Source organism: Diadema antillarum, unplaced genomic scaffold, assembly GCF_040938485.1.
Source record: "Diadema antillarum isolate AM-2024a unplaced genomic scaffold, OU_Dant_1.0 seq00001982_RagTag, whole genome shotgun sequence".
Lineage (NCBI taxonomy): Eukaryota > Metazoa > Echinodermata > Echinoidea > Diadematoida > Diadematidae > Diadema > Diadema antillarum.
In genome coordinates, this window is record NW_027272640.1 from 166483 (window position 1) to 186940 (window position 20458).

The 20458-nt window shown below is 40.1% G+C and overlaps 1 protein-coding gene across 1 annotated transcript in view; it reads left to right on the plus strand.

The window, feature by feature from the left end:
• Positions 1-510: 510 nt before the first annotated feature.
• The window catches only part of LOC139713471 (RNA polymerase-associated protein CTR9 homolog), a 32634-nt gene continuing 12686 nt past the window's right edge, over positions 511-20458 (plus strand). Inside the window, exons 1-12 of the mRNA XM_071625198.1 lie at positions 511-582; positions 2335-2433; positions 6615-6854; positions 7450-7567; positions 7887-7976; positions 9496-9752; positions 10642-10749; positions 12562-12681; positions 13972-14178; positions 14723-14851; positions 15496-15679; positions 17582-17670. Coding sequence (XP_071481299.1) covers positions 526-582; positions 2335-2433; positions 6615-6854; positions 7450-7567; positions 7887-7976; positions 9496-9752; positions 10642-10749; positions 12562-12681; positions 13972-14178; positions 14723-14851; positions 15496-15679; positions 17582-17670 — 1698 coding nt within the window. The 5' untranslated portion in view covers positions 511-525. The remainder of the gene's footprint in view (positions 583-2334; positions 2434-6614; positions 6855-7449; positions 7568-7886; positions 7977-9495; positions 9753-10641; positions 10750-12561; positions 12682-13971; positions 14179-14722; positions 14852-15495; positions 15680-17581; positions 17671-20458) is intronic.

The window sequence follows — 20458 nt, forward strand, 5'->3', positions numbered from 1 at the left end:
GGGGCTTTTTTCCAGTTATTGTTTACTGTTGAGGTGAGATGTTTTATAAACTGAAGTAAACGTGACGTTAATCATTCTTCGATAGGATGGATTTACTTGATCGATATCTGTTTCGAGAGGGCTAGAGTGGCCTGGGAAGAGCCAGGTCCAGGTGCTGTAATTCACCCTCATTTTCACCGCTAGAGGTTTGTATTAGTTTGCATTAATTAAGTTTGCATTGAGTTTGCATTACATGTAGTTTGCGTCAGTTTGCATCATTACTTTTGCATTAGTTTGCATTAGTTTTCGTCAATTAGTAGGACAGTTTTGTAGGAGCCAAAGCAAATTGGGCCTAGCGTAAAATAAGGTTGAGAAGCGAAACCTGAATAATACCAAGTTTGCTTTATTTATTTATTTATCGCGGGAGGGGGGAGTGACAGTCGTGTACACTGTGCAATTGCCATGCTTTATTGCATTGCGCGAAATGATCAGTGCAGTGCAACACAGCGCCATCTACGAAGGTCTGTAAGTCAGCGCGCAAGCAAGATGGTGCTATCAAGCGGCCCGAGGTTTGTGGAAATCCCTCTTCGGGATACTGATGAGGTAAGCTGTTGATAGTATTTATACTTACTTCTATTAAAAGTGTGATCTTGAGAGGAATTTGTGTGGAATTAGTTTGCAGTAGCGTTATTTTGTGACGTTGTGTGACCTGTGTGAATGTGTCATGCCACACAGGCTGTTGCAGTTGCGATTAATATTGTGTAGTCCCACATCATTGGGATTGGACATAGGTCATACGCTTGTAAGTTGTAGTTGTAATGTAAGGTGTGTGTTTATTGTTGCATGTTTTGTAGGACTGCACTGCACTGTTAAGTGTTATGCACGTAGCCTAGCAAAGTCTAGTCTAACAGTAGATCTAACGTTAGTAGGTAGTGCAGCGACCTTCTTGTAACAGCAGTGTTGATAGCTTGTTAAAGAGTAACTGTTGATTGCACTCCATCACCACATCTGATCTAGTCTCAGTCTTCACTCAGCTCTTGAAAAGTCGTGCCATGCACGATTGGACGATGAGTCTTGGTAGCTAGCTCTAGTAGTAGTACACAAGTGGGCATTCATGCCCAACCAAGTACAGTACATCACTACACAAGTAGGCCTACAGGAACTTCTTATGGAAAATGGGGAGTTATGGGATTATGTAATGTTTGTGTTATAAATATAACATTTCTGTAAAAAAAAAAAAAAATATATGCCTAAGAACGTTAGGGATAAATTTTTGAATAAGAATACTAACGTAGGTACCTACTTGGTGAAATTTGTATTATCATTGTGATTAGATTACACGAGTTGATATGGAAGGAAAATTGGCATTTGGAACATTATCGCCGTGCCAATTTATGCTGGCTCTGATGATGAGAAAATAGTCACCATGACAACACTGCACAACTGTATGATAATGGACATGAGATGGCGCTACACAACGCTGTACCCCAGGGTTACTACGGTACCCTGGGGTGTGGTGTGCTGAATCATTTACATATTTCACTACCTCTGCCTCTTCAAGCAAAGGGAAAAAAAATTGGGGGCCCTTCTTGTTCTTGACAACTTTATTTTCTTATAATGGTTTTCACTCCATTCTTTATACCATCTTTTGATAAGATGAATTGAAACCTGTTGCAAAGTTATGATTGACTGAGAGAATTGCAGTTAATTCCAGTCATCTGCAATGCTAAGACAGAGTCTGAAATTTTCGGACTGCAACATGCAGCTACTGTAAAAGTCGAAATTTTCGCGGTGTTGAAATTTTCCGCAATCAAAGGCGAGCGCGAAAATAAAAGCATGCCAATATTTTTGTGTGCCGTATACTCCAGTAGTCGGCGTCTTGATTCCACAGAATTAAAAACAATCGAAACTCTTCTTACCCGGCCAAGCGCAAAAAATTAGTCTTGCGAAAATATCCACTTTTACAGTACTTTAGACTTCAGAATCTCATAGCTAAATATGAACATGTGCATATTGAAATGTATGCTTATTCTCTGAAAAATAAACTAGCTGTGTACAGTAGGTTCAATTGCGCTGGCTTGCACTGTACACATACTTACAGCGGACAGGGTAAGCCAGGGTTGCACACTTACCCATTTTTTCCACTGGTCCAACATGTCTGTCGAACCAGTAGGTACCCAGACATTTCATCTTTACTGGTCCGATAGCGATTTTTACTGGTCAGGGACCGTCGGACCAGTGCCAGTGTGCAGCGTTGGGTAGGCCTAAGCATATGCCAGCTGTAGTAGGAATGGCATCTGAAGTAAAGCAGCTGGAGTCAGTCCACATTTTTGCTCTTGTTTTTTCTTTTCCCAGGTGATTGAACTTGACCTTGAACAGCTGCCAGATGGTGAAGAAGTCCTGACCATCCTGAAGTCTGAGAACGCTCCCTTGAAGACATGGCTAGAATTAGGGGTATGGACAATTCTGACATTCTGTGACCAGCACATTTCTAGTACAGTGCACTCCTGGTTATAACAGACACGGTTACAACAAAATTATAATTTCTACAAAGTAAAATGTCAGGTCCCTTTAATTAACATCTATATCTCATTAGGCCAAGTAAAAAAAGAAAGTAGTTTCTCGTCCGGGTTTTTTGAGCAAGGCGATGAGGGAGGTCCTTACTATTTGATATCTTACTATTTTTTCGAGGATTGTCAAAATGAAAGTAATATGTGTTTATATGTGTGATATAAACCACTTATCATTTGAGTGATGCACAATCTAATACCAAATCTGCGTTTTTTAAACATAAAATATACACATTTATGCATCACTTGTTGAACCTATGAATCCAACCATTATCTCTGGAAATGCATCTACATAGCATTATTTTTGCCTTTCAACAGAACACAAACTTACTGAGTTAGATCTTTTCTGATATGAAAACTTACAGCTGTATTCGCTCAAGAATTTAAAATGCCGCAGACAGTACTGCCAATTGTCAACCCTGTGAAACAACCACCTGATTTCCTTTTTACTGAAAGACAGAATACGAATCAGTTGAATATTCTATTCACTATTTAAAGCCATTCGCTGTGCACACGTGCGCTTGAGATCGGTTCTCTCCATCACTCCACGATTTTTTTTTTCCAGCTCCAGAACGCATGCTATGCTGGCTGGCTGGTCTTCTCTCCTACAGGGAAACCCGTTATAACGAGTTCGGTTATAACGAGGAACCGCTTATAACGAGGTGATCGCGTCAGTCCCGTTTTCCTTTGCGTGTAATGGCAGAACGAATCAGTTATAACGTGTTCGGTTATAACGAGATTCCGGTTATAACGAGGACAATTTTGGTAAATCATGATAAAGAAAAACATAGGCAATTTGATCGGATATAACGAGGTTCCATTTCTTGACCAAATTGCCGCTTTCAAACACGCGACAAATGAAACATTGGAAACCGAAATCTCGCTATCCACGTCTTTTCCCGTTTTGCAGAGAACCGTTCCTTCCATGTTTTCTTCTTAATCACGCGATAAGACACAGGAACACCTTCCGATGTTCCTACTAATTATTAAACATAATCATTCGGTTTTCTTTTTCGCGAGAAACGCGTGCGTGATATGAGGTCAGACCACAGCGCAACGAGAAAAAAATAGATAACGCATTCAAAAACTTTTCATGTAGCGACAATAAAATTTGACCAAAAATGGACAATTGGAATGCGTGTGCAACTCATCATTATATCCTTTCCAATTTTAGTTCCGACTTCCAGTTCTTTTGCTGGTTTTGAGCAAATATGAGTTTGGATGATTAAAGCCGAAATAATAAAATCATCGCCCCGATCCCGCCGAGTGACAGTAGCGTTAAAATAGTTGAGTAACGCATGTTAACCTATACTTTATCGGTGTTCAGAAAAAGAAGCAAACGCATTTATTAGTTTGAACAGATCTGGATTTGTTCATTATCATTTAACAAATGATAATTTAGATATGAGTGTGTACGATCAAAGCAGAAATAGTTAGTGAAATCATCGCGATCCTGCCAGGTGACAGTAGAGTAAAAATAGTTGAATAACGCATGTTAACCTACTTAATCGGTGCTCGGAAAAAGAAACAAACGCATGTATTAGTTTGAATAGATCTGGATGTGTTCATTATCATTTAACGAATGATGATTTAAATATGAGTGTGTATGATTAAAGCCGAAATGATGAATGAAATCATCGCGATCTCGCCGGGTGACAGTAGCGTAAAAATTGTTGAATAACGCATGTTAACCTACTTAATCGGTGCTCGGAAATAGAAACAAACGCATCCAACAGTTCAAGAACGAATGTACAAAACGCGAAGAGATTTTCGGAAGAAAATAAAGAACGCATTTTTAATCCCTTCGAGCGCAACGATCATACATTGTATAAAATTACAGCCAAATGATTCGTGAAATTATCGAATACCCGCTGGGCACCAACAGCGTAAAATACCTCGCAAGTTAGCGGTAAACAATGCACATAGTTACTCTGAAATCATCGCGATCTCGCCAGGTGACAGTAGCGTAAAAAAAAGTTGAATGACGCATGTTAACCTAAATCAGAAAAAGAAACAAACACATTTATTAGTTTGAATAGATCTGGTACAGATTTGCGTGAACAGGATAACAACCTCCCACATTCAATCCTGTCACATATTTTCAAGAATGGTCATACAAAATGCGAAGAGATTTTCGGAAGAAAATAAAGAACGCATGTTTAATCCATTTGGGCGCAACGATCATACATTGTACATGTGTACAAGATTACAGCCTAAATGATTCATGAAATCATCGCATTCCCGGTGGGCACCAACAGCGTAAAAATACCTAGCAAGTTACGGTAAACAAGGCCTGTATGTTACTCTACAGTTTATATTTGCCCCATATTTGCGCTGGTGTTTAGAAAAAGCTTAACAAACAAGAATTACAATAAAGAATTAACTTATCGTTTCAGCCTCTATTTCTTCGTCTAATTCACAAAAAATCTCCCTTTACTCTCTCAATAATAATGCTCAATAATTGTGTAATAACAACGCAAAGGATATGTTTAAGTTTCATTGATGGGTATATGACGTCATGCTTATGTTTTTCTTTGTTTTTAATGAGTATGGTTATAACGAGGTACCGGTTATAACGAGGTAATATCGCCGGTCCCACGGATCTCGTTATAACGGGGTTTGTGGTTACATTGCGCAATCAATCTAGCAGCACATGAAGCGGGCAACAGCACGAGAGAAATGTACAGAAGGTGCTCAACGTCCTGTCTACACCACGACGTACCGAGTGCGCTGTACATCACAACAGCCCAGGCCCGCCCATCCAACTACAGTTCAACTGCTTTGTGGGTCATTCCTTCTTGCCAAGCTCGCAGTGTGAAATGCATGCGTTATTACATACGCACTACAGAAGCTACAGCTCTAACAGCTAAGTAGAGGACGCAAGGCGTAATTAGAAATCAGACATTACGATTGGTAGGTGAATTGTTGATTTTTTTTTCGGCGGCTGAAAAAATAGTAAATATCAAAAAAGTCGATGCGGCAACTGAAAATCGATGCGGGCGGGGAGCGGGCTGGGACGAAAATTATGAATTTCTTGGTATTTTCAGTGCCATTTTGAAAATAGTAAATAGTAAAAAAAAAAAAAAAAAGATGCGGCGGCCAAAATCGATGCGCGCGATGACGAGAAACTGGTTTCTTTTTTTACTTGGCCTTACATACTTTTACTGTTCAGCTGTAATGAAATTTCAATATACAAGTAAAGAAAGAAAACTGCTGGTCCCGATAACTTTGTTATAATGGGAGTGACATGTATATGCAGACCTCCCAACCATTCTTGATACTTTCCTTCGATAGTGAGTTTTATGTTTTCCTGGAAAGTGGGCAAGTTCATTTGCAGCACCCCTGTACAACATTTTACTGAGGCAAACTGCCTGATTTGTTATTAAGTTAGTAGCGAGCTTAAGGATCTGTTCATTTCGCAGAGATTTAGATGTTCTGTATTCAGTTGCATCAATTGTGCAATATATATTTGAATGGGATCTACTTTCAAAGTTCAGTGACTCAAAGGTGGTTATGAAAGGGGCAAAAAAAAAAATGGAGATGCCGGCCTCTCCTAAGTGATGTATACCTCAAGTACCTTGGCATCCAATTCCTGGTTATTTGATTTTACATAGAAAAATTGCCTTTTTGTTTGTTTGTTTGCTTGATTGTTTTTTTGTTTCTTTGAAGCAGTTCCAGGGCTGCCAACATTGGAAACTAGTTGAGAGTGAGACTCCCATAGGCCAATGCTATAATGTAGGAGTCAAAATGAGTGAGATCAATAGAAATGCATGCAAATGAAATAAAGTTTTAGAGTGAGAAGGGACCAAAATGAGTGAGTCTCACTCTCAATGAGTGAGAGTTGGCAGCCCTGCAGTTCAAGTTGACATTACTTTAGAAATGAAGTAAACGTTAAGAGGACATTAGTGATTAACTTGCACAAGTATAGTAGAAAACAGTGTATGCTAGTTTAATATCGATATTTTCCGTCTAACTTCTTACTGTGGTATCTCATGACTCATGTTTTTCATTCCTTGCCCTTACTTGCTCCTTCCCTCCCCCTCCCCCTCCCTCACTACTTACCAGCTGGAGTACTACAAACGAGGCAATGTCGAGGACTTTGTGAAGATCTTCGCCTCTTGGCAGGCCGACGCCAACCTGGACTACATCGGCAACGAGAAGGACCAGATGACCGCGCTGGACACTCTGGCCGCCTACTACGTCCAGCAGGCTAGGAAGGAGAAGAACAAGGACTCCAAGAAGGACTTGTTCACCCAGGCCACCCTCCTCTACACCATGGCCGACAGAATCGTGATGTATGACCAGGTGAGTGGGATTGCACTGAGGGCGAAAGAGATGCTACTGTAAAACCAAAAGCATTCACAGTATATGAAACTTGTGAATTGGAGCCGACTGTCTTTTTTTTTTTTCTGGCAAGAAAACTTTTGTGAATCACCACTGGCATTCAATGCATTGTGTAGAAAAAAAAAAGTTTCACATGTATTTTACTTATGCAAATCTTGAGTCCTCGCGAAATTTGTGAAAGTTTCATGCACACAAAAATTTCTGGTCTAACAGTGTCTGAGGAAAACAAACAAACAAACAAAATTCTTCTGAAAGCACTTCTCGTAAAACTCATGTACTGTACACAGAATAGTCATTGGAAACCACCATTTTGTTTGATGTTGATCACAAGTATGTGCTATATCTCCACAACCGTATCCCTGATTTTGGCAGATAGGGTCATAAAATGTGGGCAAGATGCAAAAGAACAAAAAAGTCATGAAATTTCAGCTTGAAGTCTTTTTGTGATGAAAAATTATTGTGGAGAATGTCGGGGATGCTGTTCTATGTTTTGTCCCTGTCTCTACATGTCTGTCTCCGTGGTTTACTCTCCTCAATGCTCTCTTTTGAACCTTAGAATCATCTGCTAGGGAGAGCCTGCTTCTTCCTGCTAGAAGGAGACAAGATGGACCAGGCCGACGCCCAGTTCAACTTTGTCCTTAACCAGTCCCCCAACAACATTCCAGCCCTCCTGGGTGAGTATGCCTTGGGTCATACATTTTAGGTCAGAATTAGCTGTAGACATCTGAATATTTTCCTATTTTATTTTCAGTAACTGACTTCAACCAATGGATGGAAATGAGACTTGACGGGAGACTCGAAAGAAAACAGTCATGAAACGTCGCGGCGATAGCTTTTCACGATAGAGATACACTGTACATCGGGCGGAACGTCGAGGGGGGGGGGGGGGCCTCGGAGGCCCCCTCCCCCCGGCCTAGTATGGGTTAAGCAGCGTTGCTGTAATATGAGAAGAATAAACTCCTGTTCTCTGTCTGTCTACTTGTTTTCACTCAGGTAAAGCCTGCATCTCCTTCAACAAGAAAGACTGGAGGGGAGCTCTGGCCTACTACAAGAAGGCCCTTCGCACAAACCCAAATTGCCCAGGTGAATTTACAATCTTAGACATCTGTACTTAAATCAGGGAAAGCAGATAAAGTACATCATGGCATCCAGTTTAAGACGTCTTTGTTTCATTTGATGCTTGTTTGTCCTGCTGAAATGCTGATAAACATTACACTTTTCCAGAGACAGCTAAATGATATATCAGTTACCTTTAAATATGTAGACTGAACTGTCAGAAATAGATTATTTTACCCCTTTTTGTGTGTTTTGTTGAAGGTATTGTAATCCTTCAACAACATTGCTGCTGTGCATTGTGCTTTTAAAACCCAGACTAGGAGAGAAACTTAAGACTACTGAAGCAAAATTCACCAAACAGGAATAGCCTCCACCCTCCCCCCCCCCCCCCACATTACCACAAAGTGACTTATAGCACACATATCCATAGAGGTACAGTTGTATATCAACAAACTGAAAAGATGTGCAGTAAATATGCCTTTTTATGCCTCCGCAACGAAGTGGCCGGAGGCATTATGTTTTCGGGTCGTCCGTCCGTCCGTCCGTCCGTCCGTCCGTCCGTCCGTCCGTCTGTCCGTACGTCCGTACGTCCGTCCGTCCCGTTTTGTTTTTGTCAATATCTCAAGAACCGTGTGGTGGTTTTACATCAAACTTGGTATGAGGGTATATCCTTGGGGGATGATACTTTGTGTGGATTTTAGGGTCACAGGGTCAAAGGTCAAAGGTCACAGGTTATTTTGTGAAAAAAAATTTGAAATTTCATGTTTTTCTCCATATCTCGCAAATGGTTCAAGGTATCTTCATGGAACTTAGTATATATGCTTGTACCGATGGGCAGTGATTATCTAGGGAAGTTGGGGGTCATGGGTCAAAGGTCAGGGGGTCAAAGGTCAAGGTCAACTCCTCAAAATATCACTACTTTCCTTAAAATGCAATATGCCTGAAGGTTTAAAAAAAAAAAAAAAACTTGATGTACATTTGTATGGCATGTATTACCCAATGTATATTTTTGGGGAAGTTTCTTGCCAAAAGGTCAAAAGGTCAAAGGTCAAGTGAAAGTGCTAAATTGCACTTTTTCCTCCATATCTCGAAAGTAACTCGAGGTATCATCATGAAACTTACATATTCATGCATGTTCAACCTAACAGTGATTCTCTTGGGAACTGTGAGGTCAATGATGAAAGGCCAGGTTTAGATAATGCTATTTTCCCATTTGATACTGAAATTATACTTTTTCTCAATACCTTGAAAATTACTCAATGCATAAACTTATAAAAGGGTCAAAAGTCAAGTAAAAATCATCAGTTCCCCAAATACCTGCACTCTGACATTTTAATCATTCATCCAATTGAACCTAGTTCTAGGAAAGTGATCATTCAGCACATTTGTGTCAAACCTGTCATTTTAATATTTTGCCAATTGTGTGAAACTGTCATCACACATTGTCAAGACATTGTACTATAGACCAGAACCATGCACTATGGCGGAGGCATATCAGTAGCCGTAGCGATATATCTAGTTCTATCTTTTCCTCATGTTGTAACAGCTGCTGTTCGCCTGGGCATGGGCCACTGTTTCGTACGGCTGGGCAAGCCAGACAAGGCTCGGCTGGCATTCGAGAGGGCGCTGCAGCTTGACCCACGATGCGTGGGGGCCATCGTGGGACTGGCCATCTTGGAGGCCAATGGCAAGGCTCCAGACTCCATCCGCAAAGGGGTCCAGCTCCTTAGCCGGGCCTACACCATCGACTCCTCCAACCCCATGGTCCTCAACCACCTCGCCAACCATTTCTTCTTCAAGAAGGTGAGCTGAAGTTCCTCTCTTTAAGCTCGTCAAGTGTTTGTAGGCTTCCATATGATCTCTTCCACCATACAGAGCTGCCAAATCTTCCAGTTCTGCAGGATGCTCCCTGACAACTTAAATAGATGTATCTCTTCCCGTCCTGATGAGAGCATATGAAGAGTTTGTTCGCAAAAACCGATAAGTCCGTTTTTGAAGAATTTAAAGTACAGTCCCTGTCATAAAGTACAAAATAATACCTTTTAAATGATATATTGGTCACTACATATAAAGGTACATTTTTGTGTAAGTTATGGTCAAAAGAAGCAAAAAATTTCTTATTATTCTCTTTATTTTTCTTGACCTTTAATCGCAAATATCTCCATTTGGCAAATATGGACTTAACGGTTTTTGCGAACAAACTCTTCATACAAACCCTTCCCTGATTTTGGAATTATCCTTTCGGATTATGATGCATGTCAGTCACACACAAAAGTATCTCCTGGGTTGCTTTTTGGACCTTTCCTAATACTGATATGTCAGTATTGGCTGCCCACTATCTTATGTCAACTAAGATGAACTTTCATTGAATTTTTTAGAATTATGTCAACTATTTTCTTCCGTATTCAGCACTTTGCATCAATTATCGTAAAACTGAAGTTGTTCTTTTATGTTTTGAGTATGAACAACAAGCCTGTTTTTAAGACTTCCCTGCAGCGTATTGCATTTACTGATATCTCTCTCTCCACATTTATATCAATCTCTTGTCTTCTTGTCTCCTTTTGTTTTTGCCTTTCATCTTTTCCCTTGCCATCCTGATTCATGACTGCCCACCATCTGTTCTGTTTTGTGATATCCCTCTGTCCCCTCCTGCTCACTGTCTATCTCACTCTCTTACCGTCAAACCTTGCAGGACTACACTAAGGTACAGCACTTGGCCCTCCACGCCCTCCATGGCACAGAGAATGAAGCAATTCAGGCTGAAAGCTGCTACCAGCTGGCCAGGTCCTTCCATGTCCAGGCAAGTAAAGAAGTTACTGTAAAGCAAGGAATGTTCACGTGCATTTTAATTTCGCAAATTTCGCGAGCGCCAAAATTCACGGAATTAAAATGCACGCGAAAGTTCTTGTTTACACTATATGCATTGAATGCCAGTGGCAGTTCGCGAAAATTTCATGCCGCAAAAAAGGCCTTCGGCTCCAATTCGCGAAAAATTCATACCGAGAATATAACATGTTTTACAGTACATGTTAATGCATGTATGTATGTATGCATGCATATGGGTAATTCCATGAAGTTGGGGCAGTGTCCATGTAGCATTGTGATATTTAAAAAATACATTTCAGCATAACTCAATAGTAATTATGCTATACATTTATTGTTTGTAGGCTTTACATTTGCATTGAGGCCACACATTTTCCTGGAAATTTTGTGCCATTCAGACTCAATTTTGATGAAGTTATTAAACAATATGTAACAGTGTCCTGTAGCATCGTGACGTGTCCATGTAGCATCGTGATATTTTAAAATGTGGTCCTAAGAGACAAATTTGGCAATTAGCTTGACCAAAATTTGATGCAATATGCACATTTACAAGATATGAATGAGATAGTTAGATATCTCAAATTTCCTGTACACAGTTTTAATTTTAAAAGAAAATTACAAAATGTATCATGATGCTATGCGGTGTCCTTTTTTGTGACATTTGGTAGACACCGTGTAGCATAGTGACACATTGTGTAATTTTCTTGTAAAAGTAAAACTGTGGAAAGGAGAGTTAAGATATTTAGCTATCTGACTAATCTAGTAATTATGCATATTATATCAAATTTTGGTCAAGCTAATTGCATTAATTTGTCTTTTAGGACCAGATTATAACTTTCACGATGCTACATGGACACGTCACGATGCTACATGGACACGTTACGATGCTACAGGACACCGTTACATATCGTTTTAATAACTTCATCAAAATTAGTCTGAATGGCACAACATTTCCAGGAAAATGTATGGTCTCAATACAAATGTAAAGCCTATAAACAATATATGTTTAGCATAATTAGTATTGAGTTATGCTAAAATGTCACACTTTGTGCCCCAACTTCACGGAATTACCCATATATGTATGTATGTTTGTACATGATGTATTTTGCAGTTTTCTTAGTTTTTGCAACTTTTGCGAGTTGAGTGATATTGGTGAATTTTATAACAACTCCTTAAAATATTTACTGCCTGTTTGTGCAACAGATGAAACAAAATCTGGTGTATTATTGCACGGCTGCTTTACTGCAGTAGCCTATGGGGAGTCAATACATTAGCCTGTGGGCTGCATGGAATAAGCTCCGATATTGCACATGCAAATCCAGCGGACAGAAATATGTTTTTTCATGTCCAGTTGATATGCCATATATAGGTAATAATATCAAATATTGCACTCTGATAAGCATATTGTTTCATGAAATGAGTCAGTTGAAAACCTGGATGGCTGAAACCTTGAATTTGCAAATATGTCTTTTGGTTATGCAGTTAAAGCACAATTAGATCATAGCTTCACTTAGGGATGTGGTTGAGATACATCTGTTAACAAAAGTAGCATTTTGTGATTTCATATTATGGCAGAATGCTAAAAGTGTCTGGCAATATAGTTTTGAAGAGATAAGATAGCAACGTTATAGCTATGCAACAACATTTCTTGAAGATATCATTAATTCAGTGTAGATATTCTTGTGCAAGTTTGTTTTTACCAACATCTGTCTCATAAACCATCTATAGTTTACAAGTTGAGCTCTATCAATTAAGCCCCAAGGTCTTCCCATTTCTCCTCCTGTCACAGGGTGACTACGACCAAGCCTTCCAGTACTACTACCAGGCAACAACGTATGCCACGCCCAACTTTGTCCTACCCCACTTTGGTCTGGGCCAGATGTACATCCACAGGAGGGACAGTGAGAATGTGAGTCACAAGAAATAGACTGACTGATATCAGTGCATTCAGTTTTAGTGGTTGCACATTGTTACAACTCTGCAAATGCTATCTTTGAGGACTATGAATTATCAATCATAATGTACAGTCTAGTTTAAGTCCCCTAGCTGCAGTGGTTGTGCCCCAAGGCAAAGCTTTTGTCCTCATTGCTAGTCCTTTGGAGGGGACTCCAAGCTGTCAGTCAGGTGGTTTCTTGCTAATAAGTATTTCTAATCAATTCTAATTAGTTCTAGTCATGCTGATGGGTTGATCTAACACCGAGGACACTGTGTCACCCAGGTCAAATAATAAGTCACTGATTACCCAAACATAATCACATGATATCATACTTACCGATGTCTTGGCTCAGTGAGTAGAGCGGCTGCCCTCACAATCGGGAGGTCGTGGGTTCAAACCCCGGCCGCGTCATACCAAAAGATGTTAAAAGATGGGAGTTGCTGCTGCCTTGTTTGCCGTTCAACAGTTGAAAAGGTTAGAGCAACGTCGATCTGGCGCTGCTCAGTGGCTGCCGGGCCCACGATCAATTGGGCAAAATGAATTTCCATTCTTGGACAATAAAATTTGGAGTTTTTGGAGTTTACTACAATGTTCTCACACTTATGTATCATTTTTTGGGATGTTCTCGTACGGAAGAACATCAAATGGCGAATGAAGGAAGCTGTGCTTAGTAAAGTAGGGGCACACACTGTTAGTTTAGACTGCGTACTAGATGAGTTGCAGGGACACTGAGGCTGTGTCTTTCGGCTTTTTGGTGATGCTGCATACATGGATACCATGGAAAATTCAAGTTGGAAGTAGGCCTTACTCTCAAATGACTTCAAGTACTGTGAAACTAGAAATATTCGCAGCATGAAACTTTTGTGAATCGAAGCCGACAGTCTTTTTTTGCGTGCATTTTACTTCTGCAAATCTTGGCTTCTCGCAAAATTAACCAGTTTTATGCACATGAAAATAGGTAGTTTTACATTAAATCATAGTATGTAGCACACTTTAAAGTCTTGTGCTGTCTGGAGTGTAAAGAATATTCTGAACTCAGGGTTTGATAATGATTCTTTCATGATGTGTAAGTCCTCTAACGTTGTCTTTGGTATCATGACCTCACTCAAAATGCATTTCACATCCTTCAGTAAGATCCTCCTGTATGTTCTCTCCCATAACAGTCATCATCTACACAATGACATCATGTTGTAGCTTCCATGAAGTCCATGAAGGTTACCCATATTCTAACATCAAACTCTTGTGGGTCTGTCTTATCTCTAGGCTGCCCAGTGCTTTGAGAAAGTCCTGAAAGCCCAGCCAGGAAACTACGAGACCATGAAGATCCTTGGGTCACTCTATGCCAGCTCCAAGGAGGAGGAGAAGCGGGAGATTGCCAAGGGTCACCTCCAGAAGGTCGTGGAGCAGTTCCCCGACGACGTGGAGGCGTGGATCGAGCTGGCGCAGATTCTTGAGATCACCGACGTCCAGGTCAGTAATGTCGGGTGGCGACAAAATTATCAATGTGATCATGCTCTTGCAGTTTTTTATCTTGCAAATTGACTTGTATGAACTGAATTGACTTTTGTTTTAAATCACCGCATGTACACTTTTTCTGGAAGCAGCTTGTTGTTTTTGTACACATGAGCTTAGAATTATTTCTGGGATATGGCATGTAATGTGTACATCTGTTGCATTAGTTTGAGAGACTTTGTTTCAATAAGATAGCAATGAGCAACAGATGATTATATAGCATATATACATGTTACTCCATATGGTGTGCAACATTCATATGAAAGTCCAGATTATTTAACTGTCAAGCAAAGAAAAATACCGTAGGAGACAATATTATTTTTTGCTTTTGTAAAGCGGTGGTTGCACTGTGTACATAGATTGCTGTGCTTTCCCATATTATGAAGTACTAATCCTAAGGAATCTTGGGAGACATCATCGCCCTGTTCTTGACTTTTTTATTTGGAGAAGTAGTCATACTTATTCACTGGTGTACCTTGTTGCTCCTCTCTCTCCCAACCAGGCGGCACTGTCAGCCTACGGCACAGCCACCAGGATCCTGAAGGACAAAGTGCAGGCTGATGTCCCGCCAGAGATCCTCAACAATGTGGGCGCCCTTCACTATCGCCTTGGCAACATACAGGAAGCTAAGGTGTGTCCAGTGGTCAAAGGTTAACTGATGATGCCCTCCGACATTCCTCACATTTTCTGTGAATCAAAAGTCAGAAGCGGCTTGAGAGCAAAGTATTGTGGTGGAATAAGGAATGGGGCTCTGATGGGGGGATGAGATGTTGTGAAAGAAAGCTGCCTCCTTCTGGTCCAAAATGACCCCACTGATTTCAACATGCAACGTGACCAGCATGCTATTCATTTTGTGACCTCAAGGTGACAATCTTTCTAATCTATTTGTGGGTTGTAATAGCCCACTTTGCAAATGTATTGACTGGTAAGACCAGTTTTCTAATACAAAGCTTCCAGCCAGCTGTCCAGTGCATGTTCATGCTTAATTAATGTCAACTGTTTGAATCCAGTTTGCGTGTATTTGATGTTGCTATTTCAGCCATGCAGTAGGCAAGCTTTTTGATTATTAGAAACGCCCTTTGTTATGATTGTCTGCACAAACTTAAAAAAAAAAAAAACCTTTCTGTTGAGGCAGAGTGGTGTGACATGCTTATATAGTATCATGTTTAACTGTAGCACCTTTAGATTGATGTTAAAGTTCTCACTCATTCCTCGTGTTCAAATAATGTGCTTCTGCACCACTGACACAAGATGCATGTTTGCTTCACATCATAGCGTTACTATGAGGCATCCCTGGAACACTCGCGGAGAGAGTCGCAGCATGACGAAATGTACTACAACGCCATCTCCGTGACTACGACCTACAACCTGGCCAGACTACATGAGATGATGTTTAACATGGAGCATGCCGCCAAGCTCTACAAGGATATTCTGAGGGAGCATCCCAATTATGTAGACTGTGAGTAGAGATACCAATTTGGGGACTCAGCCAGATTTGTGTCTTCTGCATCTAGGCTACATATTTTGAACTCATAATGAAAGTGATTTGGACGGAACCTGATTTTGTGTTTAATAATGTCTGCCTACTATGTTATAGTGCTCACGTGAGTGTCTTATCTAATACATTGTACTCTTTATATACCTGACGACTCAAGTTTCAATTTTTACACTAATATCAAAATTGTTAGTCAAGAAATAGACATGGTGGAGGAGGTCAGGTTTAGATATTTAGCTGTGAAAATGATAGGTAGAGTTCAAATGCAAAGTGAGTTTAGGGAACAGTTTGGTTGAGGTATTTGATGATAGAAACCAGCATTGGCCGTGTTCAGTGTGAGTGGAAGGTACAAAATAAACTCCTTTCCTAAGCCTGAACTCAGCCAAGCTGTTTCACTGGCATCAGAATATCTGCCAACCCGAAACTTAGCTTTAAAGTACTTCGAGTCAAAATCAGTGGGATCTAAGACAGGGGCAATTACATGAGGACAATATTTATGAAGCAAAATTAAAGGCACATGGTCCCAGTGGTTTAGTCCAATGTGTACGCGAGCGCACGTGGCAAGTTTCCTTTAGAGACCTACACTATCGACTCTTCTTTAGGGATTACGCTTTGGCCCATTTCCCCGAGTCCGAAGAAGTCCGATCCACTGTAGTCAGTGGTCCGATTACAGTTCGGCTCATGATTCGGCTGAGGGGGATGGCAACTTTAGCAAACTTCTTTTGTGATTTCATACTTAGAAGCACATAAGTATGCTTCCTGGCATCACTACAGACTGCATGACGCGCAGAGAAGACAATGAAGGCAATGTTACCTAGCAACACCTACACGCTTTACTCTTGATGATAGCTCAACTTTGGCAATCTTCGTATCATGCTAACAGTGATCGGCAGTATCATCCAACAGCGCCCTCTAACCCACCAGGACTATGCGCCTTTAACCCTAACCAGGCCGGGCTTTTTGGGGTGTTCTGTGGCCGAGGGGGGGTTGATTCAAACCCCCCCCCCCCCCCCCCCCCCCCCCCCGAGATCTCGGCCGTTGATCGCGCAATCGCCATGAAAATTGGCGCATGCATTACCTGTGGCATAATGTACCACATTATACAAAACGAAATGGAAATTTTCATTATACTAATTAATTATGCTAATATATGCATAAAATCATACATTTTGCTCTAAATCAGAAAGTAAAGCTCCTAGAATCCTAATTTTTGGTGATAACATTCTTTGTAGCATTCCTAACAATGTACTTGAAAAAAAAATCCAGTATCAAACTTAATTTCTTCTGTATTTTATTGTTTTATGAATTTCTTATGTATTTTTTGTTTTTCGACCTTTTGTTTTATCATTTTTTTTCGCAAAATTTATGACAGAAACTTTTCCTTATGCTAAAATTAATTGATTTCAGCCTATGAAAGTGAAAATAATCATATCTTTATGACTAAGGTGAGAAAACTCCATTTGCGTAGACTTTACACACAAAATCACGTTTTTGAGCCATTTTCGGTCTGACAGGCATGTATTAAAGGTCGTGCAGCGTCGTATCGGTATGCGCGATTTTCGCGAAAATGGTGTCAAAAGATGCATGAGACTTGAAAGTGAAAAGTCAGCGAAAGGCGCGGTCAAAAAATTTCGCTTGGCGGAATAGTCGCGAAAAATGTTGAGGGGGGGTTGATTCAAACCCCCCCCCCCCGGCCTTTTTAGGATTAAAGGAGTGGGTAACTGCTCAACTCCCATCCCCTATTTGTTGACTGTGAGGGGCAAGCTCAAAAGTTCACTGCTGTTGTACATTCCATATAATTATTGCAGATACTGGCCTTCAAATGTTATCAAACCTGAGATTTTTCACTCCTTTCTCCTCATGCAGGCTACCTTCGACTTGGCTGCATGGCCAGAGAACGTGGTCAAATTTACGAAGCTTCTGATTGGTTCAAAGAGGCCCTGCAGATCAATCAGGTAAGAAATTAAAAGAATGAATGAGTGAATGAATGAACAGTTTATTGATCCTCAAACTTTGCAGCCGAATGGCTGAATTGCATCTGATTTACATAGATAAATATACAGTGAGACAAAATAAATTAATCAATGGACTGTACACAGCTTCGCATGTGATTAGTCAAGTTACCCTTTTTTGCTATAATTATTTCCTACATAAATTTGAATTGCAGGTAGCGGTATTAGATACACAGGGCCACTGTTCAATGCAGGATGGGAATTTTTTTGTCCCCGCCGAACGAGTTCGAGCAGGGGACTATGAAACGGGCTCCGTACGTGTGTGTGTCCGTGTGTCCGTGTGTCCGTGTGTCCGTCCGTGTGTGCGTCCGTGTGTGATCAAAATGTTCAAAATGCTACTCCTTCGCCATTTCTAACCCGATTTTGATTCTGTTTGCTTTATATGATAGCACTACATGGGAGCTTTGAAACTTCTATACAGAATTTCAATTGTGACCTTTGACCTTGACCTTTGACCTATATTGTACATTTTGCTTCAAAATGCTACTCCTTCGCCATTTCTAACCCGATTTTGATTCCGTTTGCTTTATATGATGGCACTAGGTGAGGGCTTCAAAACTTATACACAGAATTTTGACCTTTGACTTCTTTGACCTTTGACCTTGATTTTTGACCTATATTGTACATTTTGCTACAAAATGCTACTCCTTCGCCATTTGTAACCCGATTTCAATTCCGTTTGCTTTAAGTGATGGCACTAGGTGAGGGCTTCAAAACTTCTACACAGAATTTTGACCTTTGACTTCTTTGACCTTTGACCTTGATTTTTTACCTATATTGTACATTGGCTACAAAATGCTACTCCTTCGCCATTTCTAACCCGATTTTGATTCCGTTTGCTTTATGTGATGGCACTAGGTGAGGGCTTCAAAACTTCTACACAGAATTTTGACCTTTGACTTCTTTGACCTTTGACCTTGATTTTTGACCTATATTGTACATTTTGCTACAAAATGCTACTCCTTTGCCATTTGTAACCCGATTTCGATTCCGTTTGCTTTAAGTGATGGCACTAGGTGAGGGCTTCAAAACTTCTACACAGAATTTTGACCTTTGACTTCTTTGACCTTTGACCTTGATTTTTTTACCTATATTGTACATTGGCTACAAAATGCTACTCCTTCGCCATTTGTAACCCGATTTCAATTCCGTTTGCTTTATGTGATGGCACTAGGTGAGGGCTTCAAAACTTCTACATAGAATTTTGACCTTTGACTTCTTTGACCTTTGACCTTCATCTTTTTACCTATATTGTACATTTTGCTACTAAATGCTACTTCCGGCGGGGACATATATTACGCACCGCGTAATTTCTACTTTTCCTTGTTTTTTAATTGAGTTGGAATTACACATGATTTGTTTGTTTTGTTTTCTGGAAATATATCTAATTGAATGTATTTTTAGACATTCTTTTGGAAGGATCAAAATCTACTGGGTGAATCTGCTGTAAACTATTGTTAAGTTCCTCAACCCACTTTTCAGAAAACCATTTTTCTCCCAAGTGATTTTTAATTTCTTTTCCCCTTTATTCCCTTTTTTGAAGAAAGTACCATAGCAGTAATTATTTGCTATTCCTCTAACATTTGGAATTCACTTTTTTCCTTCATTTTCTTGTCATTTTGCTCTCTTGTAAATGTAACTGTGAAATAAAATATGAGATGATGATGCCTGTATTGTGGAAGATGTAATCTCCAAAAATGTGTAGTTTATCGTACAGAATACAGAGTGATTTCACATCTCTTACTATATTCTGCATTATTTCAATATCATCAAAGCAACAATTTATAAGTAGTGGTAATGTCAAATGAAAGGAATTTTTCATTTTCTCCCTCATATTGGTGTGTTTTTCAATTGTTTTGGAATTTTCTGTGCTATGTAAGTATATTTATGTCAAACTTTTTTTTTTTTTTTCAGGTATGTCAATAAATAGATAACATATATTTTTTATTTTTATTTTTTTTTTCATAATCAATATTGTTTGTTCAACTTTGAATTACTGGTAATCCACTTATTGTCCCCGCCGAACGAGTTCGAGCAGGGGACTATGAAACGGGCTCCGTACGTGTGTGTGTCCGTGTGTCCGTCCGTGTGTCCGTCCGTCCGTCCGTCCGTCCGTCCGTGTGTCCGTGTGTGCGTCCGTGTGTGATCAAAATCTTCAATTTGCTACTTCTCTGTCATTTATGAGCCAATTTTGATTCTGTTTGCTTTATATGATAGCACTACATGGGAGCTTTGAAACTTCTACACAGAATTTCAGTCGTGACCTTTGACCTTGACCTTTGACCTATATTGTTCATTTTGCTACAAAATGCTACTCCTTCGCCATTTCTAACCCGATTTCGATTCCGTTTGCTTTATGTGATGGCACTAGGTGAGGGCTTCAAAACTTCTACACAGAATTTTGACCTTTGACTTCTTTGACCTTTGACCTTGATTTTTGACCTGTATTGTACATTTTGCTACAAAATGCTACTCCTTCGCCATTTCTAACCCGATTTCGATTCCGTTTGCTTTATGTGATGGCACTAGGTGAGGGCTTCAAAACTTCTACACAGAATTTTGACCTTTGACTTCTTTGACCTTTGACCTTGATTTTTTGACCTATATTGTACATTTTGCTACAAAATGCTACTCCTTCGCCATTTCTAACCCGATTTCGATTCCGTTTGCTTTATGTGATGGCACTAGGTGAGGGCTTCAAAACTTCTACACAGAATTTTGACCTTTGACT